The sequence below is a fragment of the Rattus rattus genome, chromosome 16, assembly GCF_011064425.1.
Source record: "Rattus rattus isolate New Zealand chromosome 16, Rrattus_CSIRO_v1, whole genome shotgun sequence".
NCBI classification, from domain to species: domain Eukaryota; kingdom Metazoa; phylum Chordata; class Mammalia; order Rodentia; family Muridae; genus Rattus; species Rattus rattus.
The window spans coordinates 17,238,530-17,265,728 of NC_046169.1; the positions used below are offsets into that span (position 1 = coordinate 17,238,530).

The 27,199-nt window shown below is 50.3% G+C and overlaps 1 protein-coding gene across 2 annotated transcripts in view; it reads left to right on the forward strand.

The window, feature by feature from the left end:
• The window catches only part of Col26a1 (collagen type XXVI alpha 1 chain), a 147,304-nt gene that overhangs the window by 104,564 nt on the left and 15,541 nt on the right, over positions 1-27,199 (forward strand). For both annotated transcript variants that reach the window (XM_032886641.1, XM_032886642.1), the window contains exons 4-5: positions 21,665-21,726; positions 26,485-26,641. In XM_032886641.1, the coding sequence (XP_032742532.1) occupies positions 21,665-21,726; positions 26,485-26,641 (219 nt within the window). The remainder of the gene's footprint in view (positions 1-21,664; positions 21,727-26,484; positions 26,642-27,199) is intronic.

Here is a 27,199-nt window from a genome sequence, read left to right on the forward strand (position 1 = left end):
GGTCTGTAATCCCAGCACTTGGAAGGCTGAATCAAGAGGATGAAGAGTTTAAGGCCAGCCTGGGCTACAGAATAAATTAGTTGCTACCCTTGGGGCGACAGTGTTCCAGCAGTCTGTCTTGGGTCAAAGGGATCATTGGGAATGCTGTCAAAGGTCCTTCAGGCACATGTGTATGTGCACATGTGTTTGAGTGTGCCCACCTGTTCACATGGTGTCTCTCTCTATCACCCTCTGCCTATTCCTTTGAGGCAGGGTCTCTCCCAGAAGCAGGGGCTTGGGTTTTCTCAGCTAGGCTGGAAGCCAGCAAGACATAGCAGTCTTCTGCTCTCGGTGCCCTCCTTGAATTGGTGTTTCAGGCATGCACAGGACCGCTGCTTACATAGGTGTTAGGGTCCGATCAGGTCCCCACGATCACACAGCAAGTATCAGTCTGTACTTAAGCATCTCTCCAGTCCTAGCAGGCATGTATTTTTGAAAGAGAATCTGTAGCCCAGGAATCTATGGGGCTCCTGCAGCCTGGAGGATAGGACCCAACACGGGCTCTGATTTCCTCCCTCCTGGAACTGTGAGTGATGGTGTCTCACTGAAGCCTGTGGACAGAGCTACTGGCCTGGCTTCTTTCACAGCTTCCTGCTTTCCCATGAAAGGGGCTGAGTCCCTTCATATCTTCAGAATGTTCTAAGCCAGGCTAGGGGTTGGCAGAGAGAAAGAGAGGGAGGGGGAGGGGGAGAGGAAGGAGGAGGAGAAGGGAAAAGGGGAAGATAAAATGAATGGAGGGGAAGGGGGAGAGGAAGTGGTGGAGTATTCTAGAAGCCTGGTGTTTGGCTTCAGACCTCTTGCTGTGCTGAGGATTTCTCTGAGGCTGCACAGCAGGTAATTAAAGTGCATGGGCTTCTTCTCTTTCTGTTATAGAGTTCCTGACCAACTTCAAGTACATGTCCATTGGCTGCTGCACATTGTTTGGCTTGGCACATTAAACTCTTCAGGAGGCCTCTACTTGAACGGCTGGGAGGTTGCTCAGTGGGTAGTGCTTGCCGAGCATGTACGAAGCCCTGATCTCATTCCTGGCACCACATACCTTGGTGAGGAGGTGCACACCTGCAATCCTAGCACTTGGGAGGCTGAGACAGGAGGATCATGATTTTGCAGCCAGGCTGAGCTACGCAGTACAGTACCACCTCAAAACAAAACAGAGCAAAAAACAACAAAACCAAGAAGAACCCAGTGACTACAGTGGTCACTTCACACACGAAGGACCCAACTTTGGATCCTTAGAACACACATAAAGAGCAGGGCATGGCTGTTCTCAAGACATACATGGCCTACCACCAGACAGACTACCAATGGTAACTAAAGACACGATTCCATCCACTTGGTGAACCAATGAGGTTACTGGGGTTAGCATAAGGAGCAGAGACAGCTGCATCGCTGACCCAGCCTGGGTACCATTCACAAAAGCTGCACTCCTGAAGCTCTCTGAGTGACTCACAGGCAGCTAGGTGCATCAGTCTCTTCTCTAGGACTTCCTGTTTATGACCTTGGGCAGGGCCTTAGCGAGTCTGTTGAGTTTCAGGGACTTCCGGAAACTTGTGAGTTGTTTATTTCCTGAGCCTTAGAGACTCTCTCAGGGATGGAATGTTTCAGCTTGAAGGCCAAAGCCATACAACAGAGGAGAGGCAGAGACAGGTAGATTACTGGAAACTCACTGGCTAGCTAGCCTGGCATGCATGGTAATGTTCCAGGCTAAGGAGAGACCCTGTCTCAAACAGAAGGTAGAGGGCATCTGAGTACCAACACCCAAAGTTGTGCTCTGACTGCCACACAGTCATCTCCTCACACAGATACACACACACACACACACACACACACACACACACACTTTGTTAAGGGCCAGTGAGATGGCTCAGTGGATGAAGGTGTTTGTTGCCAAGTTTGATGTCCTGAGTTCAATCCCTGGGACCCACATTTGACTTCCACACATGCACAGTGGCACACACACACACACACACACACACACACACACACACACACACACACAATGAGATAAATAAATGAAAAATTAAAACCATTAAAAAACTCAAGTAGGGACTCATTGCGCATGCATACACTCCACCTATAATTCCAGTGTAATGGGGGTAGAGGCAGGTAGATCTGGAGTTCAAGGTCATACTCAACCTCATAGTGACTTTGAGGTCACATGGAGCTACATAAGATTCTTCCTCAAAACCACAACGAATGCCCGTGAGCCGATATACGAGGGGAAATAGAATGATCCAACAGAGACATGATTCAAGGACACAAGTGGACACAGAGGAGAGAAAGGAAATAGCAATACACACTGTGAGGAGATAGCCAGCCTCGGAACAGATCGGAAAACACAGATCCAGGAGCTGGAGAGACCAGACCGGCATTTAAGAGCGCTTGCTGCTCTTCCAGAGGACCGGAGTTTGGTTCCCAGCATTCATTTGCAGATGGTTCACGACTGCAGGTAACTCCACCTCCAATAGTTCTGGCCTGTGTCAGAACCTGCACTCATGTGTACATATGTATGTGCATGCGCCTACACACACATACAGCCATACACAGAGAGACACACACGATTGAACATGAAATCACTGAGCTTTATTTAGTTGTAGGGTTCCTTTTTTTTTCTTTTCTTTTTCTTTCATTCTTTCCTTTGGCGACAGGATTTTACCATGTAGCCCTGCCTGATTTCAAAATGATGATCTTCCCAGCCGTGTCTCCCCAGCGGTGAGAGTACAAGCACGTAAAAAGAAAACGCAAAGTCAAGCCGAACTAAGATGCCTTCTCACCCCCCCTCCCCCAGCTTGGCAGTGATGTTAAACCCCAAGATAGCTGCCTCCCTAGCTCTGAGGTACCAGGCAGAGCTCACAGTGCTGGCGGTGGGAGGCCCTTACTTCACAGGCTCCTCTCGACCCCTCCCGCTTAGCGCTTAGCCAGGGCTGACCTAGCTGGCAACAGGAAATGGGCAACAGCCCAAGAGTCAGGAGAGCTGTGCTGTTTGAGTCTTCGTGTTTGTATGTGCATGTACATGTGTGCGGGTGGAGACTGACATCAGACATCTTTCTATACTGCTCTCCCTTAGTTTTAAATATGTCTTAATAACTGCGTATGCATTGGTGTCAGCGTGTGAGCTCTTGCGCATGCATACAGTACCTACACAGGCCAGAAGAGGGCGATGTTATATCTGGAGCTGCAGTTATAGGAGATTGTAAGCCACGTGCTCAGAACCAAACTCTGATTCAAAGTGTGCAGCAAGCCATCTTAACGGCTGAGAAATTTCTCCAGGCGCTTCACCTCATTAGAGATAGGGTCTCCCACTGGATCTGGAGCTCACTTATTCGGCCGGGTTGGTTGGCGGGTGAGCCGCAGGCACCGTCCGGTTTCTGCCTCCCCAGTGCTGGGATTGCAAGTGCAGGCCATCGTGCTGAGCATTATGAGTATCTGGGCCCTGGAGCTCAAACTCAGGCCCTCACGCTTGCAAGGCAAGCACTTCACCGACTGAGCCATTTTCCCAGCCTCTGTTTTTGGGTCTTACTCCTTAATCTGCTGGTGGCTGGATCCCTCTCCTCCCAAGCAGACAAATGATCTTTCACTCACAGCGCCAGGAAGAGCTAGGGAACGGGAGAGGTGGACGAGGGGACTAGTGATGACCTGCCCCTTTGGCCCTTCTGTTAGGTTTGAGCAGACTCTTGCCTGAGGAATTTGCAGGCCCCGCACACCCCACCTCATCCTTATCCTCCCACACCCCAGCCCCGCTGTGAGCAGAGAGCAGGCATCCCACACAGAAGCTCCCCAACTCCCCCACCAAGGTCCAGCTTCCAACCTGAACCCTCTCCCATCTACCATGTGGTGAATCCAGCCTGGTTCCCAGAAGCCCCTGGGGCACGATGGGGTGGGAGCTTTTCTTGTTGCCCAAGAAACGCCCAAGCTTCATCTTCTTCAAACTCAGCCACAGATGTGGGTGGAAAACCGAAGCATCTGGATTCCAACTCTTTTACTCCGTGAGCTGTGTGGTCTCTGTTCTTATCTTTACACTAATTGCGCGGATCCTGCTACCTTCTCCAGCTACTGGAGGAGCGGATCACGAGAAAAAGTACTTTTGGAAACTTTGTAACTTTCGTGGTACTGTAACGATTCGTTCTTGCTAGACTGTAAATGGCTAGAGGGGAGAAGCGGGGAACAGGGTTTCCTCACTTTGTCGGCCACTACTCAAATGTTACAAACCAGACGTTTGACACCGCAGTTACTCCTCACCGTGGTGAATTTTCATGAACCTAGCAACTGAGGATCCAGGAATTAAGGAAGTTAGTTGTCCACCTTCCCTCCTGATCAGTTCGTCCAGAGCAGGATCCCAGGGATTGGATTAAATTGTTGGGCACCCAGGGAAGATGTTGCATAAAGGTCTTTGTAATTCAAATGTGGTGCTTAAGTTTATCCTCTGCATTTATTTGGGGGAGGGGGGCTTCACCTGTGTAGGTCAAAGGACAACTTGAAGAAGGCATTTCTCTCCTTCCACCAACATCAGACTAGTCAACAAGTACTTTGTCGTAATGATGATGATGATGATGATGATGATGATGATGATGTCAACTTTACACAAGCTAGAGTCATCTGAGAGAGAGCCACCAATTGACAAAATGCCTCCATAAAGCCCACCTGTAGGCAAGCCTGTAGGGCATTTTCGTAATTAGTGATTGAGGAGACCCAACCCATTGTGGGCGGTGACAATCCCGGGGAGATGGTTGTACAATAAGGCAGCCATGAGGAACAAGCAGTTAGCAGCATCCTCCAGCCTCTGCATCAGCTCCTGCCTCCGGGTTCCTGCCTTCCACCCTGACTTTCCTTCCTGAAAGCTCTAAGCTGAATAGACCCTTTCTTCCTCAAGTTGCTTTTGGTCACAATGTTTTATTACAGCAATAAAGACGTTGGCTAAGATGTACCCTTTGGCAAGGAGGCCAGAGGACAACCTCAACTGTCATCCCTCAGACACATTCCAACTTTCTTTTTATTCCTTTGTTTCTTTTTTTGATGCTCAGTGTCCTTCTGGCTTAGAACTGACTGGCCAGGGAATCCTAAGGACCTACTTATCTCTGGGATTACAAATGTGCATCACTATGCATGGGCCACCGGATAGAACGCAGGTCCCCATGTTTGTGTGATAAACAATTTACTGCTGAGCCACGCCCCCAGCCCCTCACTGGGGGATTCTAGACAGGTGCTCTACCACTGAGCCACGCCCCCAGCCCCTCACTGGGGGATTCTAGGCAGGGGCTCTATCACTACCACTGAGCCACACCCACACCCCCAGCCCCTCATTGGGGAATTCTAGGCAGGGGCTCTACCACTGAGCCACGCCCCCAGCCCCTCATTGGGGGATTCTAGGCAGGTGCTCTACCACTGAGCCACGCCCCCAGCCCCTCCCTGGAGGATTCTAGGCAGGGGCTCTACCACTGAGCCACGCCCCCAGCCCCTCACTGGGGGATTCTAGGCAGGGGCTCTACCACTGAGCCACGCCCCAGCCCCTCACTGGGGGATTCTAGGCAGGGACTCTACCACTGAGCCGCATGTCCAGCTCTCTTTATTTTGAGACAGGGTCTCACTAGGTTGCCCAGGCTGGCTTCAGGTTCTTGATCCTCATGCCTCAGCCTCAAATAACTGAAATCACAAGGCTACCTTGCCAGGCCCCTGCTCAGTTTGGGTTTCGTTTGAGTCTGGCAAGGGGAATATGTCAGCCCTGCATACCAAAAGGATACAACTAACTGTGGAGACAGTGCCAGGTTTTCTAAAAAAATGGTTTTGTTCTATTTCTTCCAAGGAGATTGAGGACCTTCATGCATTTACTTTTTGTTACATTTTGTTTATTGTGGATTGTGTGCGCACACATGCTCATATATGCCTGCATGTGGACGGAGGTCCGAGGACAAGATTGAACTCATGTGTTAAGGTTGATAGCAAGTTCCCTTACCTACGGACCCATCCTGCCAGCAAGAACCATAATGTTTTTAAGGAAATGAGACCAGAGCCATGAGAATCTCCACTTTACAGACAGGGAAACAAACCCAGTCACACAGCCTGACGGAAACCTAGGCAGTGTGAGCTCTTAACTACCATGGCTGCCTTATGTCCACTCCATGTAGGCTAGCCTCTGGGCCCTCTCGGGCAATTAGAGAATATTCCCTCCCTTCCGGTCTCTCTCCCGACATAAGCCAGGATGTATGAACTCCAGCATCAAAGTCATCTTTATCTCTGTCTTACATCCCTGTGGTGTAACCCGAGCCCGTCTGCCCGCTCTGTCTGGGTAGGAATGGAGAACAGCTGTGGCAGGGACAGAGCAGCTGCTAAGGGAAGCACTTCCTGTGCACAGGAGGAAGTTCCAGGGGAAGCAACCAAGATCACAGGGACAGACAGCCTCGGACTTGCAAGCTGCCCTTTGGGTCAGCTGAGGGTCTCCTGGGTGGAGTAAGGGAGGGCAGATCTACCTGGAAAAACTGTGAACAAGGCAGGGAGGCCTGTCTCTACCCACCCCTGCTCAGCTCCCTGAATAACAGCTTGTCCACAGTGCTTGCATTCTGTAGTCTAGCCTCCTCTTACTTATGTTTATAATAAAAAATATTTATGATTATAATTATTTGAATGATGAGAATTAAATCGAGGGTTTCCTGCATACTAAAAAAGTGCTTTACTGATGAGCCATGCCCCCAGCCCCTCCCTGGGGGATTCTAGACAGGGGCTCTACCACTGAGCCACGCCCCCAGCCCCTCACTGGGGGATTCTAGGCAGGGGCTCTACCACTGAGCCACGCCCCCAGCCCCTCACTGGTCTTCCTTTTGCAAGTAGCCTCCCAAGTATCTGAGACTACAGGTCTGCATCATCATGCTGGACTTCTGATTTGGGAATCAATCTTTCCTTTTTTATCTCTTTCTCTCTTGTCCCTCCCCCCATCCCCGCTCCCCGTTTGAGTACGTGTGTGCTATGGAGCACATAAGTGGAGGTCAAAGGACAACCTCAGGACTTTCACTCCACCTTGTTTGAGGGAGGCACCTGTCTTGCTGACTGTGCTCTGTATGTGCCACAGTAGCTGGCCTGAGAGGATTTGGGGATCCTCCTGTCTCTAACATCCCATAAGAGAGCTGGGATTATATGTGTGCTGCACATTCAGACCTATGTGGGTTCTGGGAATCCAAACCTGAGTCCTCAGGCTTGTGAGGCAAGCATTTTACCCATTGGGCCATCTTTATAAGCCCAGAAATTGGGGTTATTTGTAACTTGGATTTCTGTGACCAAGACTGCTACACACATTCTCACGCATGCCTCTTGATGAACATATGTATATATTCATTTTGTTGGACATGTTAGTCAAGTTAGCTTGTAGTTAGACCTATTAGAAACAGAAAACCTATTAGAAAGTTCTTCAGCCATGAGTTCTTGCGCCATGAGCTGGTGAGAGGGCTCAGTGGGTAAAGGTGTTTGCTACCAAGCCTGATGCCGTGATTTCAATCCCCAGATACACGGGGACGAAGGAGAGACCTGACTCTGGCAATCCGCCCTCTGAGCTCCATATTCCCACTCTCTCACATGCTCACATATGCCCCAAACATAATAAGAACACAAGACCACAGATCATTAAGTGACTGCACACTGCCTGTGAGGGGTCAGCTCCCAGATGCTCCAGTCCTCCCCCGGAGGGTTCTGTTCATCTATGTTTTTGTCAGCCATTTTGGTGGGTGTGGTTTCGTTTGCATTCGTCCGTTATGGATAATGAACTTGAGCCTCTCCTACGGTCACTGGGTATTTGAAGTTCACTACTCAAACGCATTAGTTAATGTCTCTCTCTGTGGCTTCAGCTATGGCTCACAATCTTGACATACACGACTGAAGGAATGAAAATTTTATTCTGCCTGTCGGTGTGTGTGCGTGTTGGTGTGTGTGTCCATGTTGTATGTGTGCCTGTTGGTGTGTGTATGTGTTGGTATGTGTGCCTGTTGGTGTGTGTATGTGTTGGTATGAGCACGTTGGCATGTGAACAGCTAGTGGGCGCATGTCGGTGTGTGTATGTTGGTGTGCGTTCATGTTGGCCTGTGTGCATGTTGGTGTGCATGCATGCTGTGGAGGCCAGAGATCAACCTCCGCTGTTGTTCCTCTGTGCTGCCCATTTTGGTTTTTGAGTTTATTTTCACTTTAATGTGTATGAGCGTCTGTGTGCATGTATGTGCACTGCGTGTGTGCGGTGCCTGAGGAGGCCAGAAGAGAGTTAGGAACAGTTTTGAGCCATGTGGGTCGTGAGACTAGAACCCAGGTTCTCTGCAGGGCACTGCTGTGGCTATTTGGCAGCCCCTTTGTTTACTTTTTTTTTTTTTTCTTTTTTTTTTTTTTTTTTTTTTGAGCTGGGGACCCGAACCAGGGCCTTTACTTGCTAGGCAAGCGCTCCCACTGAGCTAAATCCCCAACCCCTTTGTTTATTTTATTTTTATGTTTTATCTCCAATACTGTTATTTCTCAGATGCCGTTCATGTTTGATTTTTGAGACAGGGTCTCTCGGTAGCCTGGGGCTTGCCAAGTAGGTTAAACAGTCTGGCCAGTGAGCTCTGGGAACCTCTGGTCTGCCTCCCCAATGCTGGGACGACAATCACCGATGTGTGACTTTTTACACTGGCACGGTACAGCACATTCCTCACATTTGGACGACACACTGGGTTTTGAATCCTGGTCAGCCATAGGGACCTGTGTTAAAAACCAGTCTTGCATCTCAAGGGCTGAGGCAAAGAATCAACGTCAAGACTGACACCAGAGTCAAGAAGATGCCGTTCAGTGGGTAAAGGGCTTGTCTTAGGCGCAGGAGGCTCTGTCGTCCATCGGCAGTGCCGTGTGACAGGGTGTGGTTAGCGCGTGCCTGTAATCCCAGCACTGGATGGTAGAGGGGGGATCAGAGGCCAAAGCCATTGTCAACTACACGAGTTTCAGGTCAACCTGGGCTACACAAGACTTTGTCTCAAAACAAATGGAAGGAGAGATGGGGGATTAGGAGTGCATGCTGGGGTTGGGGATTTAGCTCAGTGGTAGAGCACTTGCCTAGCAAGTTTAAGGCCCTGGGTTGGTCCCCAGCTCAAAAAAAAGAAAAGGATAAAAAAAAAAAAAGCACTGTCTGCTCTTCCAGAGGTCCTGAGCTCAATTCCCAGCAACCACATGGTGGCTTATAACCATCTGTAATGAGATCTGATGCCCTCTTCTGTGTCTCTGAAGACAGCTACAGTGCACTCATATAAATAAAATAAATCTTAAAAAAAAAAAAAAAAAAAAAAGGGGAGTGCATGCTGCTGCTCCAATCTGGTTTCTATCGCTATGATAAATACCATAGCCAAAGGAAGGATGGGTTATTTCAGTTTACACTTTACAGGTCCCTCACAAAGGGACCCCAAGCAGGAACCTAGAGGCAGGAACGGAAGCAGAATCCATGGAGAAATGCTGCTGGCTGCCTTGTTCTCAAGCTCACACTGTGCTACCTTTCTCACGACACCCTTGCCACCCACCCAAGGGTGGCAACACCCAGAGCCGACCGGGCCCTCCCGCATCCGTCGAGGGGCCCGAATTCAGTTCCAAGTACCTACGTCAAGTGGCTCATAACTGCTTATAACTTCAGTTCTAGGGGGATCTGATACCCTCTTTCTGGCTTCCACAGGAACCTGTGTGCATGCAATAAACCCTCAGACAGAGCTCTGTGTATATACACATAATTAGAGAGAGAAAAAATGGAAAGAAAGAAATATCAGAGGTTAGGGGAATCTCTGAGTTCAAGGCTAGCCTCGTTTATATAGTGAATTTCAGGCCAGTCAGGCCTACATATGAACGACCTGTCTTAGAAAGAGAGAGAGGGGAGAGAGGGAGAGGAGGAGGGAGGGAAGAAGAAAAAGAGGGAAGGAGGGAGGGGAGAGAGATAGGAGAAAGGGGGATAAGAGGTGGGGGGTGGGGATATAAGATACCCCCTTCTCCCCTGACTTCTCCCCATCCCATACAACAACTCTAATGAGGTAGAGATGGCCAACCCTATTTTTAGACCAGCAGCCTGAGCCAAGATGTTACATCATCCAGAAGTTCTATAAAAACAAGGGGGAAACTTGCCCACTTCGATGCAACTATTTCTGTTTGTCCCCATCTTCTTCCATCCTTGGCTATCCATCTTTTATATAATTACAAACAGAATACAGTCCCAATTTTGTCCGTCTTTTTATATAGCACTGATTTTTTTTTTCCCATTTAAAAAATGTAATTGTGTCATTGGGCTGGGGTGCAGCTTAGTGGGAGGATACATACAAAGGCCTACAACGAGGCTCTGAGTTTAAATGCCAACACCAAAAATAGCATTTTCAAATTATATATGGGGAAACGTCAGTTCTTCAAGACTTTAAACTTTTTAAAAAGGGACATGGGTGCCGGGGATGTAACTCAATTGGTAGACTACCTACCTAGCATACTTAAAGCCCTGGGCATCATCCCCAGCATTGCAGAAACCACACCTGGTGGCACACATCTGTAATTCTAGCACTTAGGCAGGAGAATTAGGTTATCCTTAGCTCTGTAGTTCAAAGCCACGTTGGACTCCCCATTTTTGCATATGTTTTGCATATTCATGTTTTGTGTTTTCTTTTCTCTAGTTTGCTCTTTTCTTTGGGTGATGTTCATCCTTCACCACCTCTCTGAGAGGAGACATGTGGAGTTTGAATACATGTTTCAGAATGTGCACATCAGAGGTCTTCATTCCAGTCTCATATCTTTTGTGATAGTTGTGCTGGGTATAGGATTTTAGGCATTAAAAATCCTCTTTCTCAAAAGAACACTGGTGGTTTCTACTTCCCACTCCATCTTTTTGGTGCTATTTAGGATTCCAACACTAACCTGATTCTGACATTTCCTACCGGCTTCATTTTATTTTTGAAAACATTTATTATTTTCCTTACCTCTGAGAGTCTGGATTTTTGCCATTATATGTCTTTTTAAAGATTTGCTTTTATTCCCCCCTCTCCAGTTTTCACACGTTTGCCTTTCAATATTCTAAACACATCACTGTATCTCAACCCTTTATTGAATTTTCTATCAGCTTTTTATTTATTTTTTTTAATGACTTCTTTTGTTTTTTTGGTTTTTTTTTAAGATTTATTTATTTTATATAAGTACATTGTAGCTGTCTTCAGACGCACCAGAAGAGGGCATCAGATCCCATTACAGATGGTTGTGAGCCACCATATGGTTGCTGGGATTTGAACTCAGGACCTCTGGAAGAGCAGTCAGTGCTCTTAATCACTGAGCCATCTCTCCAGCCCTCTATCAGCTTTTTAAAATGTTCATCTTTGAATGTGCATTTTTATTCTCTTGATATGATAAAATGTGATAACAAAAGCAACTTAGGGGGAAAAGGTGGCTTTGGGGTTGTTGGGCTTTTGTTTTTTGTTTTTTTCTGGAGGTACAACCCAGGAGAGAAGTCAAGGTAGCAGAAAGTTGAAATAGCTGGTTCACATCCCACCTGCATTTAGGAATCAGCAGTGAATCTTCCAGTGCTCAGTTCGCCGGCTCTATTTTATACAGCCCTGGATGCCTGCCCAAGCAACAGTCTCATCCAAGGTCAACGTGGGCCTTTCCACCTCAGTTAACTTAGTCATGATAATCCCCCACAGGCAGAGGCAGATGTCTGTCTCCCAGGTGATCATGGGTCCTGCCAAGTACAGGGCCTGTGAGCTGGCTCAGTGGGTAAAGGTGCTTGCCGCTAAGCCTGAGGACCCGAGTCCAGTCCCTAGGACATACATAGAGAGAACAGACTCCTGCAAGTTATCCTTCGACCTCCACATGTGTGCAGCACACACCCAGATGCACACACAAAGCCAATACATGTAAAAGCAATCACAACAGGGATACAGTGTACTCATATCTCTAAGGTAACCTTAAATAAACCAAAGGTACTGAGTTTTTTTGCTTTGGGGATTTGGAGGCGTCGTTTGGTTTTTTATTTTTGTTGGTTTGTGTTTTCTTCTGTTTACTCATGCTCTGTTCCTTGTGTCCTTTGCTCTGACTTTGTGTTCTCTCTTGGCCCTTGTCTCCCGTCGTATGGACCATACTTATGTGTTGAATGGTCTTTGGGCACGCCAGGCTCAACCTCTTAGAACTTGGGACTTCTCTGTGGGAAGGTCCTGCCTTGTGCAGACGCGACTTCTGCAGGTCGGCTTTCTCGTGCTGCTGGGTTTCGCCAGGTAGGAATCTGACTGTGGCAGAGCCCTTGCTGTCTTCCCTGGAAGCCACCTGCTGGGCACATGCTGGTTTGTTAGAGTGAGGATTCCCACTTTAGCTGGTATAGCTAGTGGGAACCTTCTCTCTTCACATCCTTCCGCCCACGCAGGGCGGACCACGTGCGCACAGCGCAGCCTAGCGTTTGTCCGGCAGCTTTGATAATGGACGAAGGAAGCCATTCTGTGCCCAGACAACTGCCGAGGGCTGTGTTGCTCTCCTCTTTGGCAATGGCGTCTTTCTCCTCGGGCCAGAGCTGACATTTCCAAGAATGAAAGTGAACTGTGAGCCAAGTGAACAGGCAAGGAAGAGGACTGTCTGTTGCCAAGACTGAGAGACTCAGGATAGCTCTCATGATGCTATGTGGGAAGAGAAGAGGCCTGAATGGATTGAATGGGTGAATATGGTCCAGAGAGAAGGGCTATGGCATAGCTGAAGGGTATGGCTTAGTAGAATGATGTGCGGCTCTATTGAATGGGGTGTGGCTTAGCTGAAGGGGAGGGATTTGGCTAAGATGGAAAGAGGTGTGGCCAGTAGGAGGGGTGTGATCGAATGGGAAGAGGGCATGTCCTATTAGAAGGGGCATGGCTCATCTGAAAGAGCGTGTGACCTAACTGTAAGAGCGCATGTCCCAGTGGGAGGGGACGTAGCATAGCTCTACAGGTGGACAGTTGAAGGGGCCGTGGCCCAAAGGAAGACGGTCTGGCCTAGCTATAGGGGGTTTATCCTAGGACGTGTGAAGCTCAGTTGAAGGAGATTGGACTGGGTGCTGACGGCACATATGCCAATGGGAGGAATGTGGCTTAACCAGAGGGAGTCTCTGCCCCAGTGGAGGGGGTGTGACTCAGATGGGGAGTGTGTATCCTAGTAAGAGGGGATGTGACATAAGCTGTAGGGGTTGTGATGTGGCTCAAATGGTGGTGTGGCCCAGCGGTAGGGACTGTGAGCCAGGCGAGGGGCACAGCCCAGCTGAAGGCATCATGGCTTCCTTAGGGTGGCGGAGGCTTGTGAGGATGTGTAGGAACAGTTGGCCTGGCCATGACTTGGGCTTTGCCCTGAGGGCCATGGAGGCTGCCCAGCACGGGTGACCAGTCGAGGGAAGTCCTCAGAGACTCCATGGAGGAGTGGGAAGGAGGATGGGGGAGGGAAGTAGGAGGAAGAAGAGCAGGAGGGAGTGACTTCACTGACAACAACAGCTAGTCTGGGCACAGCTGACTCCATGTGCAAGGTGGACGAATCCTGATATATGCAAACTAAGACAGGCCACGCTACCTCCTGCCAACTGCCATGCTGGGGAAACTAGCCTACCCTAGGCTGCCTTGTTCCCACGTCACCCTCTCTCCATGGCATCTTCCCATGTGACCTTGGACTTTTTCTCTCCCAACAAGGCCTGGAAGTCTTGACTAGGATCGAGGGTCTCCTTGATCTAAGAATCTTCTGGAAATAGACCTCAGTTGCATTGGCCAACTGGTGACAATAACCAGAAGGCGCCCACTGACATCTACTCTGGAGCCTCTCACAGAGGAAGCTGGTCTCAGCGGAACAGGATCACTGTCCCCTTCGATGGCCCATTAGGGTCTATGACTAATGTCTCATAGTAACATTCTACTGTCTCTTTAAACTTCCTCCTGTAGCCAACTCCTACTTTATCGACAAAACCCTTCTTAGAGCCCACCCCCAGGAAACCAGCCTCACACAGGAGGTGAAGACTGAGTTCTGAGGGTATAGCCACCACCAGCAGCAGTGCCAGGCAAATGCAGGTAGCAAAAGGACCCATCAACTCCTATCTTGCTGTGGGTGGGTGGCCAGAGTGCGTTAGTGAGAAGCTAAGGATGTAGGGGACCTCAGGGATCTGCCCAAGGCCCTGGATCTAATCCAAGGTGGACCCTTGCAGGTGGGGCAACTGATGTCACTCTGCGATGAGCAAGAGAGGGCTCAAGCCCAAGGTCTCAATATGTAGCACAGGCTGGCCTTGAACATACTATGTAGCCCAGGCTAACTTCAATTTGCAGTAATTGTTCTGTCCTGGAATTACAGGTATATGCTACCATACTTAGCCACCTGGTACACCTCTCCTTCTCCCTCTCCCTCTCTCTCCCTCTCCTTCTCTCCTCCTCTTTTTCTCAGGGTCAGGGGGAGCTAGAGGTCAAGTAGAGGTCAGAGGACAACTCTATCGAACAGTTCTCTCCTCCCACCTTATTTTGGGTTCTGAGACCTGAAAGGGCAAACACCTTTAGCTAGTACGCCATCTTGCTAGCCCCTGGTTGGCCTGAAAACTCATAATCCTCCTGCCTCTACCTCGCCATCTCCAACTAGCATGAGCCACCACAACAGGCCCTCTTTATTTTTTGAGACAAGGCTTCTCTTCGGCCTGGAACGTAGTGGTAAGTAAGCTAGGGGACTAGTTGGCCCCAGAGGCCCACACGCGGACACCACCTTCATCCTTGCCTTTTGAGTCCACCCTATGCTTATAAGGCAAGCATTTTACAGAGAGAGCTTCTCCTCAGCCCCGCCTGGAGCACTTAGCTTCGTAGGGATCCGCCGGTTATCTTTCTAGTTGCTGTTCTAGGTGCTGGGAATGCCCTCGGTCCTGTCTCCTCCTGGCCTGCCTTGTGGAGTAATTAGGATGGGCTAAAAAAATCTCTCGGAATCCCCAAAGTTAAGGCCTGCATCTTACTTAGGGCCAAGGAGGCCCAGAGCAAGGCAGATGTGTCTTTGGGCGGGTCCCAGAGCCAGGGACAGGACCAGCCCCACCTACTCTGCTTAGTAATTAGAACAAGTTAAACAAACTGGCTTTAACTGCCTGTTGGTGACATATTCCAGGGGAGCTATAAACCAGCCAGATGTGCAAGGCCTGCTCAGGCCGGTGCCATGGGGTGCCCCCTCCAAGATGGTTGGACCTCTAAGACAACCCCTGAGGCTGGAAAGTAGAACATGGTTCACCCACCCAGCATCTGCACACCTGCCAAACCAGCCGAAAGCCAGAGCAGACTGGGTTGGGCCTAACACATTTCCAGAAACAGGTCCCTGCAGACCCTAATGCTCCCTCCCTTGGCTGCCCTTGCCCCCTGCAAAGGGTCTTATTTGTTGCTTCGGACTCTGGAAACAGCCCCTAGAAGCCTTTAGAGGCTCAGGAATGTGTCATTCGCCCAGATCCCTGGAAGGGGCCAAGGCAACAGCTTACCCCAAGCCAGGTCCTCTGTGGCCTTCTAGCTGTTTGTGGTGCCCCCTGGGGTGGGGTGGGGAGCTCCTAGTCTGGGAAGGGGGTGCCAAGGCTCAAGGTGAAAATCACTTTTGTAACACGGGCCAAGCAGGGTGTGGTGACGCATGCTTTTAGTCCCAGCACTTAGGAGGTAGAGGCAGGAAGATCAGGAGTTCAAAGTCATCCTTGGCCAGTTCAAGGCCAATCTGAACGCCATGAAACTCTGTCTCAAAAAAAAAAAAATAAATAAATAAAAAATCCCAGCTGTCCTGAGACTACAGATGCACACTGTCCTGCTAATCCACAGCCGTTAGAGGTGACCACTCCACAAAAGGACTCATGGATTCCACAGAGCCTCAGGGTGGGTCAGGAGCTATAGGGGGTCTTGTAGGGAGAGGGTTGGGGGTTAGGGTGGGACTGGCAGGTTGGGGTACAGAGGACATGTTGGAGAATGGATGAGGAATAGGAAGAGGATGGGGTTGGGGTGAGTGACACGGGAGAGGAAGAAGATAAGAGGGAAGAATTCATCAGAGATGGCTGAGGGGAGAATGGGGGATAGCAGGGGGTAGGGAGTAGGGGTAGGGACGGGTGGAGGATGAGGTGTGGGGGGAAGGGAGCAGATGACAAATGGGTGGGAGAAACATGGGAGTAAGTAGGGGATGGGTAGACGGTAACGTGGGAGACAGGTGGGGGATAGGTTGGGTGTGTGGGGCATGGATTAGAGTGGGTGGGAAATACGTTAGGGATGGGTGAGGCATGTGTTGGTGGGCGTGGCATGGGTTAGGGGTGGGCGAGGAATGAGTTGGGGTGTGGGGAATTATGGGTACGTGGGGAATTAGTTAAGGGTAGGTGGGGAGTGGGCATGGGTGGGCATGGGTGGGCACGGGTGAGGACTTGAGTGTGTGATGGATGAGGGTTGGGTGTCGAGGACACAAGACAGGGTTGGAGTGGTAGGCAGATGGTCCTATGCTCCTTTTGGTTTTTTTCTAAAAATATATTTTTATTTATTTTTTATATATGAGTATACTGTAGCTGTCTTCAGACACACCAGAAGAGTGCATTAGATTCTATTACAGATGGTTGTGAGCCACCATGTGGTTGCTGGGAGTTGAACTCAGGACCTCTGGAAGAGCAGTCAGTGCTCTTAACCACAGAGCCATCTCTCCAGCTTCCTTTTGGTTCTTGCCTGTCCCGTTAATGGCCTAGAAATCATGAGAGATTGGCTGTGAGAGAAGAAGGAGATGCGGAAGTCCTCTAGGGCTCCCCCGCCCCCCATGCGGCAGACCTTGCTTATTTACACACACACACACACACACACACACACACACACACACACACAAGCATGCACGTGCAAGAGGCAGGTCTCTCGGGACCCAGTGTTTCATCAGTGGCCCTCCCTGAACTCCAGTGTCCACAGCCCTTTGCTTTTTGACTGGTCCCATTGCCTGGCCCGGTCCCTGAGAGGACCCTTTGCTCTCTGCTCCAACCGCAGCAGGGTCTAATGGCTGGGACCTCCTGGCTCCTGGTTTCCAAGGATGAACGGATCACCTGACTGCATTCCATCTCATGAGGTGCTCACCGGTGCGGGCATCTGCTGAGATAGCCTATGCCCTTTCTCCCTGCTGCTTTCTTTTCTTTACCTCCAGTTCCCCTCTAGGGGAACATGTGCATTCAATCTACCATGTTTAACCAGAAAAAAACCACCTTCCCCTCCAGCTTTTCCTCTGCAAAGTCCTGTCTGGTTTCCACCTCGGATACTGTACACACGCCTCATTCCCTCCTTGTGTTATATTCAGTGTTTACCCTTCTGTCTTTAATCTGGTTTATGTATTGGAATGACCGGGTTTTATGGGGAGGAGAGAGGCCTTGTTCCTAAAACTTGTTTATAAACCATTGATGTAGAGCAGCCTGGGGTAGGAGGGAGTGTATGTGTGTGTATCTGTGTATGTGTGTGTTTGTGTGTGTATGTATGTGTGTATGTGTGTATATGTGTGTGTGTTTGTGTATTTGTATGTATGTGTATATGTGTGTGTTTGTGTATGTGTGTGTATGTGGGTGTATCTGTGTATGTGTGTGTTTGTGTATGTGTGTGTATCTGTGTATATGTGTGTGTGTATCTGTATGTGTATATGTGTGTGTTTGTGTATGTGTATGTTTGTGTGTGTATGTGTGTTTGTGTGTGCATATGTATGTATGTGTGTTTTTTGTGTGCATGCATATGTATGTGTGTATGTATGTATATCTGTGTATGTGTGTGTATGTATGTGCATATGTATTGTATCTATGTATGTGTATCTGTGTATGTGTGTATGTATGTGTGTATCTGTGTATGTGTTTGTGTGTGTGTTTGTGTGTATGTATATGTGTGTATCTGTGTATCTGTGTATGTATCTGTGTATGTGTGTATTTGTATCTGTGTATGTGTGTATCTGTATGTGTATGTGTGAGTGTGTGTGTGTGTGTGTGTGTGTGTGTGTGTGTGTGTGTGATGCAGGAGCACTACATGCAAGACATACAGTTCCTTCCAATGAGTCAAGAGGACTGGGAGCAGGGTGGGTCCGGAGCCATTCTTCTTGCTAAGTGATTTTTAGTTTGAGTCTGTTGCACAGGAGCGGGGATGTAAGACACAGCCTGACTCGCCTGTTCTCATAATCCTGCTATAACAGAGCTGAGCTAGGGGGCACACCTGCCACCCCAGCTACTCTGGTGCCCAAGGCAAAGGGTGGAAAGGTATAGACCAGACAGAATGAGTTCAAAACTAACCTGGGCAACTTTGTGAGACCTTGTTTCAAAATGCAATGTAAAAAGAGACTGGGGACGTGGCTCAGTGGTAGAGGCCCTGCCTAGAATCCCCCAGTGAGGGGCTGGGGGTGTGGCTCAGTGGTAGAGCCCCTGCCTAGAATCCCCCAGTGAGGGGCTGGGGGCGTGGCTCAGTGGTAGAGCCCCTGCCTAGAGTCCCCCAGTGAGGGCTGGGAGTGTATCTCAGTGGTAGAGCCCCTGCCTAGAATCCTCCAGTGAGGGGCTGGGAGTGTATCTCAGTGGTAGAGCCCCTGCCTAGAATCCCCCAGTGAGGGCTGGGAGTGTATCTCAGTGGTAGAGCACTTACTGTAGTCCAACCCACAGTATCTCAAAAACAAGACAAAACTACAATTGGATACATTGGACTTCATTTGCTAAAAAGCACAGATTCCTCACCCAGGTCTACCAGGCAACTAAGGAAAAGCGCTGGAAGCCTGGCATCTCTGCCTTCATCCTTTACTGTGGATCAGCTGCTCCCTCTGCTTGTAGGTTCATTTATCACTAGGGGAATCCATCTAAAATGTGGTGATACCTGATCTAGCTTATCACCGTCCATAGTGAAGGGTGAGAGGACAGTCACGAGGCACCTTACTGTCAGCATCTACACCCTCCTGTTCCAGACCCCGGAGGGGCTCCAGTTTTGTAGTCATGGGGCTGGAGAGATGGCTCAATGGTTAGGAGCACTTTCCGTCCTTGTAAAAGACAGAGTTCAGTTCCAAGAACTCATGTTACAACCTCCTGTAACTCCAGCTCCAGAAGATATGGCGCCCTCTTCTGGCCTCTGTTGGCACCTGCACTCACATGCACAGACACATACACATAGATACACACACACACACACACACACACACACACACACACACACAGAGTCATACACACAGACACCTAATTGAAAATAAAATAAGTCTTTTTAAAAAGCCCTAAACCTACAGTCAATCACCTTGAATTCCAGAAAAAGTAGGACAGAGCCCCTGCCTGAGTCCACACAGTTATCCACGAAGAGGCTACAGCTTAGAGCTGAAGTAGCTCACTTCTGGGAATTAGCCTGTTCCCCTCAAGCAACAGAGGCTTCCTTTGGACCACTTCGCAGAACCAGACAGTGACCAACCAGACTCCTCCTTGACCAGAACTGCTTAATTACACATGGGTCTCCATCCTTCCCTAACCCTTTCCCTTAAGCCAAGAGCTCAAAGGCTGACACGGAGTCACGTGACCGCTTGACCACTGCGCATGGTCAAACCCCCTCTCTGCCTCTCGTTACTGTTCGTCGTCCTTTTTCATTTTTTTTTTGCTGTTCTTATTTTGTTTTATTATTTCCGTGCGCGTGTATGCGTGACATGTGTACACACGTGTGTGAAGGTTCGTGTGCATATGCTTGCAGAGGCCAGGGGAAGTCATCAGATGTCACCTTCACCTTACTCTCATGTGGTGGGGTCTCTCACTGAACCTGGAGCTCACTGCTCTCCTAACTGGGAAGAGCTCCCCACAGCACTGGTGATACTGGTATTACAGCACCCCCACCCCACCTTGCTTGTTTTCTTTTTCTTTTTTTCTTTTCTTTTCTTTTTTCTTTTTTTTTTTTCGGAGCTGGGGACCGAACCCAGGGCCTTGCGCTCGCTAGGCAAGCGCTCTACCACTGAGCTAAATCCCCAACCCCCCATGCTTGTTTTCGTAAACATTTTATTTATTTGTGTGTGCACACATGGGTGTGTACAGAGGTCATAGGACAACCTTTGGAAGTTGGCTTTCTCCTGCTAATATGGAAGTCCCAGTGTTTAAACCCAGGTAAGCACCCTTACCTGCCGTGCCAACCCGTTGGCCCTACGCCTGGCTTTTACAAGAGTTCTGGGGATTTGACCTCAAGGCCTCCTGCTAACCTACTGAGCAACTTCTCAGGCTTTTACTTCTTGAAGAAAGAGGCTTACATAGCCCAGGCTGACCTTGAACTTTTGATCCTCCTGCCCCCTCCCCAGGACTGGGATTATGAGTGGGCACCACAGTCCTCAGTTTCTTCACTCTTTGATTGACAGCAGGCAGGTGGCCCAGCTTGGCCTGTGCACACTCAGAGAACTAGTGCTTTTGTCCTAACACTCATGATACCAGGACTCCCCGCACCCCTCTGCACCCCTCCTCAGCAGCAGCCTGTGTCCAAGGCCCTGGCAGCTACACCGGTGCAGCCATTGAGTCAGACAGCAAAGACCCCCCAAGTCTCCGGGCATCTGTTTCTCCAGAAGGAGGTTCCTGCAAATCCAGGCTTTGAACTGGGTAAAGAAAAGAGAGAGGCTGAGAGACGCGCCTTGGGGTCTAAAGCAATCAAAGCTCTCCAGAGTGGCTTTGAACGTCTCTTTCCACATTAAAGAGCTTTGGTCTGGGAAGACAGACAAAACAGACAATTAAAGTCCAGAGGTGAGGGCCTAGGGAGCCTTGTGACTGTGGCTCTGTGTTGGGGTGGGGTGGGGGGTAGGGTGGGAGAGTGTGGTGGGGGGCTGGGGCGGGGGCAGGGAGATATCTAGCCGTGCAGCCCAGTCTGGCCTGAAAGTTGTTCTGTAGGCCAGGCTGGTCTGGAAGTCTTCGTGGTTCTCCTGCTCAGCCTTTCAAGTACTGGAATCATAGGTTCGAACCACTGTGCACAGACCAGAGGGATTTATGGGGGTGGGGAGTGGTTGTTTCTGGATGACAGGGTCTTACATACCAAAGGCTGGCCTTGAACTTGATCTGTAACTGGGGGTGATCCTAAAATGCACCTGCTGTTACAGGATCCAAGCCTGGACCACACCTGGTTTTTCAGTCCTGGGGGTAGAAGCCATGGCTTCACTCATGCTAGGCAAGGACCCTCCGAGGTGAACCCTCTCCTAGCCACAGAAGGAGGCTTAAAGCCTGCAAATCTGTCACTTTCCTGAGGCCCTCTATTTCGTCAACCTACAGGCATCCTGATACTGTCAAACTCATCTTGCAGGCCCCCTTGTGTGAGGGCTGAGTGCTGGCCACATTACCACCCCACCTCCTCCAATCCCCAGATGGGTTGGCTGCATATAATTGCTAATTCCTGCTTCTCCTCCTGTCTGTGTCTCAGCACCCAGAAACCACTATGCAGCCTTTTGTCCTCCCGTTAGACACCACCTCTCCAGCAAGTCCTCCCTGACTGTCTCCTCCCTACCCAGGCGGTAGCCTTGGCTCAAGCACAGCAGGTTGCAAAAAGGAGAGTGGGCCTCAAGGATAAGATCTTGATGGATGAATAGGAGTTTCCCAGGCTCCTAAAAATTATTGGAACTTTCTTCCCGGCTGTCACTAGAGGATATCCTGGTGCCAGGCTTCCCTCTCCTGGGTGTCTATACTGTACCTTCACCTGGTTCTCTCTCTCTTTTTCAGAATGTATGAACTGTACCCGGCTTAGCGACATGAGTGAGCGGCTGACCACGCTGGAGGCCAAGGTTAGACCGGCTGGGTGGCCTGGAGAGCCGACAGTGAGTGGGGGTGGAGGGTGGTGAGACGCATGCTGGACATGGCTAACGAAAGCCCCTTCCCAAGGAGCCAGCCCAGCCTCAGCACCCTGGTCTCCGACACTGTGAACTACTGAGCCTTCGTGGCTTTGGTAGCCTCAGTTGGACCAGCCTCCTGAGGTAGGAAGGGGGAATGGCATTCGAAAGGAGAGGCCAGTCTAGGGCACTATCCTCCCAAGGCATGCTTAGGAGACCGGTTTAGCGAAGTCAGTCACCATCTCGCCAAAGCTGCTGTCCCCCAGTTCCCACTACTCCTCCCAGTTAAGGACCTGCCTGGGACTAGGCCCAGGGGAACTTACAGTGAGAGGCTTGGAGGAGGGACTGCCAACCAGAGGGTCAAGTCCTCAGTGGGTGCCCCAGGGACAGAAGGACTTGCAGCTTGAGCCTACCCCATGCAAAGGAAGGACACAGGGAACTCCGTGCATAGGACGGGGTTCTGTGCACCGGTTGGGTACCTGCACAGGCCTTGGGGCTTCATGTTGTGGTTCCACTGGTGGGGGGGTGTTGACTTTTCCTGGGGAGACACAACACACATCTACTCACCCTAGACAGGGAGCCCAGGACAAACCAAAGGACGGATACCCCCAAAATGCAACTTGGCCAACCAATGAGTTTCGTTGGGGTTATTGACAGGAATATGGATAAGGGCTTATGGGCAGGAACAGAAATGGCCCAGAGAGCTGCTTCACCAAAGCCCACCACAGTGCGTGTGACAGTTCACAGAGCTGGGAAGCAAGACTGTCTAAAAGGGAAGGAAGGAAGGAAGGAAGGAGGGAAGAAGGAAGCAGGGAAGGAAGGAAAGAAGGAAGGAAGGAGGGAAGGAAGGAAGGAATAAATATTAAGCCTGAGCTACATTTAGATAGACTTTATCTTAAAAAAAAGAAATGAATGAATGAATGAATGAATGGGTTCTATTGCTGGCATCCACATGTAGATGAAAAGAAACAATTCTTGCAACTTGTCCTCTGACTACAAGTATACCCCATCACACCTTACACACACACACACACACACACACACACACACACAATTAAAAATATTAAGGGACAGGTTGTGGGTGGGGGTTGTGCAAAATCCAGTATATTCAAGGCCCCAGGACGTGTATAGTCTACTGTAATCGGACCACTGTGCAAGGAAGCAGGGTCTCCCAGCCCAGGCCCAGTGCACTGTTGAGAGCTGAGAGCCTGTTTTCTCTGGAGTTAGCATCTCTTAGGTGACTTGGGCGTGCTTGGGGTGGAGAGCTTGGGAAGGGTGGGTAGGGTGCTGGAGAAGAGGCTGGGACAAACTTCTGCCCCCAAGGTTTCAGAGCAGAGGAGGGAGTCTGGCCTGAGGGGCATTTTCCAAAGCGGGGTAGGGTTTGGCACAGAGGAAACACTGACGGCTTGGCCTGGCTTCAGTTCAGCATTCTGGTTGTCAAAAGTCACAGCTTTTGGGGGCCAGCTGTCTGCCTCACACCTGGCCCTCACACATGCCCTCTGGCTGAGAGCAATTCCTCCCCACCCCCACCCCCATCTCCACCCCACCCCTCCACCCTGTCTCCCCACTCCTTCCCACATAGAGCTTCAACCACAACCACCAAAGACTTGCCCTCTGTCCTTTAGGCTGGCAGAGTGGCCTCAGGGTACCAGGAAAAAGCCAGCTCTAGGGTTGGGGATTTAGCTCAGCGGTAGAGCGCTTGCCTAGCGAGCGCAGGGCCCTGGGTTTGGTCCCCAGCTCCGAAAAAAAAAAAAAAAAAAAAAAAAGCCAGCTCTGAGATGGGGTGGGGCATCCAGAAGCCTGGGGCATGAAGCCTAAGGAGGTGGCTTGAATCTGGGGACAGAGCACAACTCCTCAGCCCAGGTTGCTTAAAACAGACTCATGAGTGCTCAGGTAAGGGCTGAGGACTCCTGACTGAGCCTCACCGCCTATTCAGTGCCCATGTGTCTCCTGGGAGGCAGCCTGCCTGAGAACCACAGGGCAGAAGCCTGGAGACGGAAACTTCTGGTTTCTCAAATAAGACTACCGTGCGGCTCACAGGGAGAGATGGCTCAGGGGTTAAGAGCACTGGTTGCTCTTCCAGAGGTCCTGAGTTCAATTCCCAGCAACCACATGGTGGCTCACAACTATCTTTGACGCCCTCTTCTGGCGTGCAGGCATAAATGCAGACAGAGCACTCACATGAAAAAGAAAGAAAGAAATCTAAAATAAATAAAAATCACTGTGTGGTGCACCAAGTTTCGAGACAGGCACAGAGCTAACAGGAGCTCACTAAGTATCTTTGTTCCAATGGGAATCCAGGAATTGGCAGTGGAATTGGTGGCCTTGTGACCATCAGACCCAGGATCATTATGACCCTTTCCCCACTGAATGAATGGTTTCTGAGCCCCCATGTGATGCCTCCTGTTCTGAACCTTTAGTGGCTGCTGCAGCTAAAGGTGTCCCATCCTCCCACTAGATCAATAATATAGAAAAGGCAAGAGTTAGGCAGAGTGCCCAGCCGACTTGTCATGTCTCATGGGCCAGCACTGGGGCCCAGAGGTCACCAGCCAAGAAGCTGAGCACTGGTCAAAACAGAAACTGCCATGATCGAGCGCTAATTATCCAACCCTCGCTGGGACGCACACTACAGATACAACACAATTGGAGCATCTAGAGCAGTGGTTCTCAACCTGTGGGTCACGACCGATTCACAGCGGTTGCCCAAGGCCATTGGAAAACACAGATGTTTACACTATGACTCATAACAGTAGCAAGATTGCAGTTATGTAGCAATTAAAATGGTTGAGGGGGTCACAACAAGGCACACACCAATGGTTGCATGGTTGTGAGTGCAGGAACGCATGCCACAGTGCGCATGTGCAAGCAGAAGCCAGCAAGGCGGAAGTCGCCTCTCTCCTTCCATCACGTAGATCCTGGAGATCAAATTCAGGTCTGTAGGCTTGGCAGCAAGCTCCTTTACCCCCTGAGCCATCTCACCGGCCCATTCTCCGGCTTTCTCGGACTTATGCTCCATCCGTGTAGCCCTGTGTTAAGCTCAGTCTGGGCACAGATGGAATTTCTGCCCTAGGAGATCTACCGTGCCAAGCCGGGAGTGCAGGGGCTCAGGCTGAGACAGATTCAAATTTGATGGAGGCCGGGACACCTGGGCCTAGGTTCTTGGGCTCTGTGGGCCACGGGGGCTATATGGAAGCATCCAGAAGGAGTCAGCTAAGCATTCTGTGCCAAAGCAAGGAGCTGAGGGCAGGTGCTTTTGAGGAAGCCTAGAATTTAGCAAGAAGAGTACCTTGGTCAATCCTCAGTGGCACGGGGTGGACACGTCTCGGATCCCTCTGCCTTGCCAATTGTCCTGGTCCCCACCAATCTTACCTCCCCCACAGCACCGCCCCTCCACCCCCCCTCCGCCTCCGCCACCCCACAGACAGCACACACACACACACACACACACACACACACACACAAACGCGAGTGCGTCCTTGTTCCCCCACATGACCTTACTTCAGCTTCATGTAGGGGACTGGCCCCCCGAGCTCATCTCTAGGACCCTGGAGGATGCTGGGAAATAGTGGATCCCAACTACTTATCGACTGCACCCGAGCCTGACTTTGTTTAAGGGACAACACAACTCGGTGTTCTCAGTAACCAAGCAAACCTGGGGGGCAGCCTTCTTCCCCCATCCTGCCACGCCATGCGCCATGCTCAAGAGTCCACCTCGATGAGTCACCCATCCCATGCCACCCACTTTCCTTCCATTACTTCCCCAACCCCTCTACCGAGGCAGCATCCCAGCAGTAACCAGAGCTCTGAGATGTCCACAGGGTCAACCAGGATTCAGAACCTTCCCTGTCTGGTGGGAAGTCTAGGGAGTGGGGGTGTGGAGGTGGGGGGGCGGGGGCCAGGGAATGGGGGTGGGAGAGGTCAGGAGATCCAAGGACCATTAGGGGTCATGTGTCCCTGCATACCCATGACCCTGTTCTGCTCAAACAACAGCAACACTAATGCATGCGTGTACACACACACACACACACACACACACACACACACACACACACACACACACACACACACAGAGTCTCATGTAGCCCAGGCTAGCCTTGAACTCCTATGTACCCCAGGCTGGCCTCAAACTCTTAAAGTCTTAATCCTCTGTAGCCACCTCCCAAACACTGGGCACACTGGTGTTCCCACCATGCCCAGCTTTTCTTTTACATTTGGTTAATTTTTAAAAAACATTTTATCTATTTTTTGTGTGTGTGAATGTGTGGTAGGGGCATGCACATGCTACAGCACACATTTGAAGGTCAGAGGACAATAGGCAGGGGCCAACTCTCTCCTTCCACCATGAGGGATCTCAGGGATCAAACTCAGGTCATCAGGTTTGGTGGCAAGCACCTTTACTTTCTGAGCCATCTCACCAGCCCATTCTTTTTATGGAGTTGTCTAAGGGTGGGTGCTATATTTTTCATGTAATTTTAATTGTACTCAACTCCAGAGAGAAGGGGTGGGGGGAGATCCTGACTATGAGAGAAAATATGGAGTATTTGTCTCTCTGAGTCTGTTTTATTTTACGTAACATAATGATCTTGCTGTTAATGGCATTCTTCTTGATGGCTGAATAATACTCCACTGTTTGTCTGGACCCCATTCTCCTCGGGTGTCGGTCCCTGTGCTGGTCCCTGTGCTGAGGCCTGACCTTCCACCCTCCCTGGCCAGGTTCTCCTGCTGGAGGCAGCCGAGCAGCCTGCAGGTCCAGACAATGACCTGCCACCCCCGCAGAGCACCCCACCAACCTGGAACGAGGACTTCCTGCCAGATGCCATTCCTATTGCCCATCCAGGGCCCCGGAGGAGAAGACCCACAGGTCCAGCTGGTGAGCCGGGCCCTCAGGGAGGGATCTGGCGAGAGAACGAGGTCAGAGTGGGTGCCTAGGGTCTCTACACAGAGACCACACTCTGGCCTCCTGGGTCTAATTTGCTCATGTGGTGTGTCGAAAATTGAACTGGTTACTAAAATAAGTGTCAAATTAAGCATAATATTAGAATTTCACATTCTTCTTTAAAATGGTGAAAGATCTAGCCACTAGTGGGAGCTTAACTATGGGATCCTGGCTACCTGGGAGTCTGGAGCAGATGAATTATAAGTTTAAGGTCCATCTGAGCCATGGAGTGAATTTAAGGCCAGCCTGGGCAACTTAGCAAAATCCTATCTCATTTCAAAGTATAAAAGGAAATGAGGGCATGGCTCAGTGGTAGAGCCCCTGCATAGAATCCCCCAGTGAGGGGCTGGGGGCATGGCTCAGTGGTAGAGCCCCTGCCTAGAATCCCCCAGTGAGGGGCTGGGGGCGTGGCTCAGTGGTAGAGCACCTGCCTATAATCCCCCAGGAGGGGCTGGGGCGTGGCTCAGTGAGGGGCTGGGGGCGTGGCTCAGT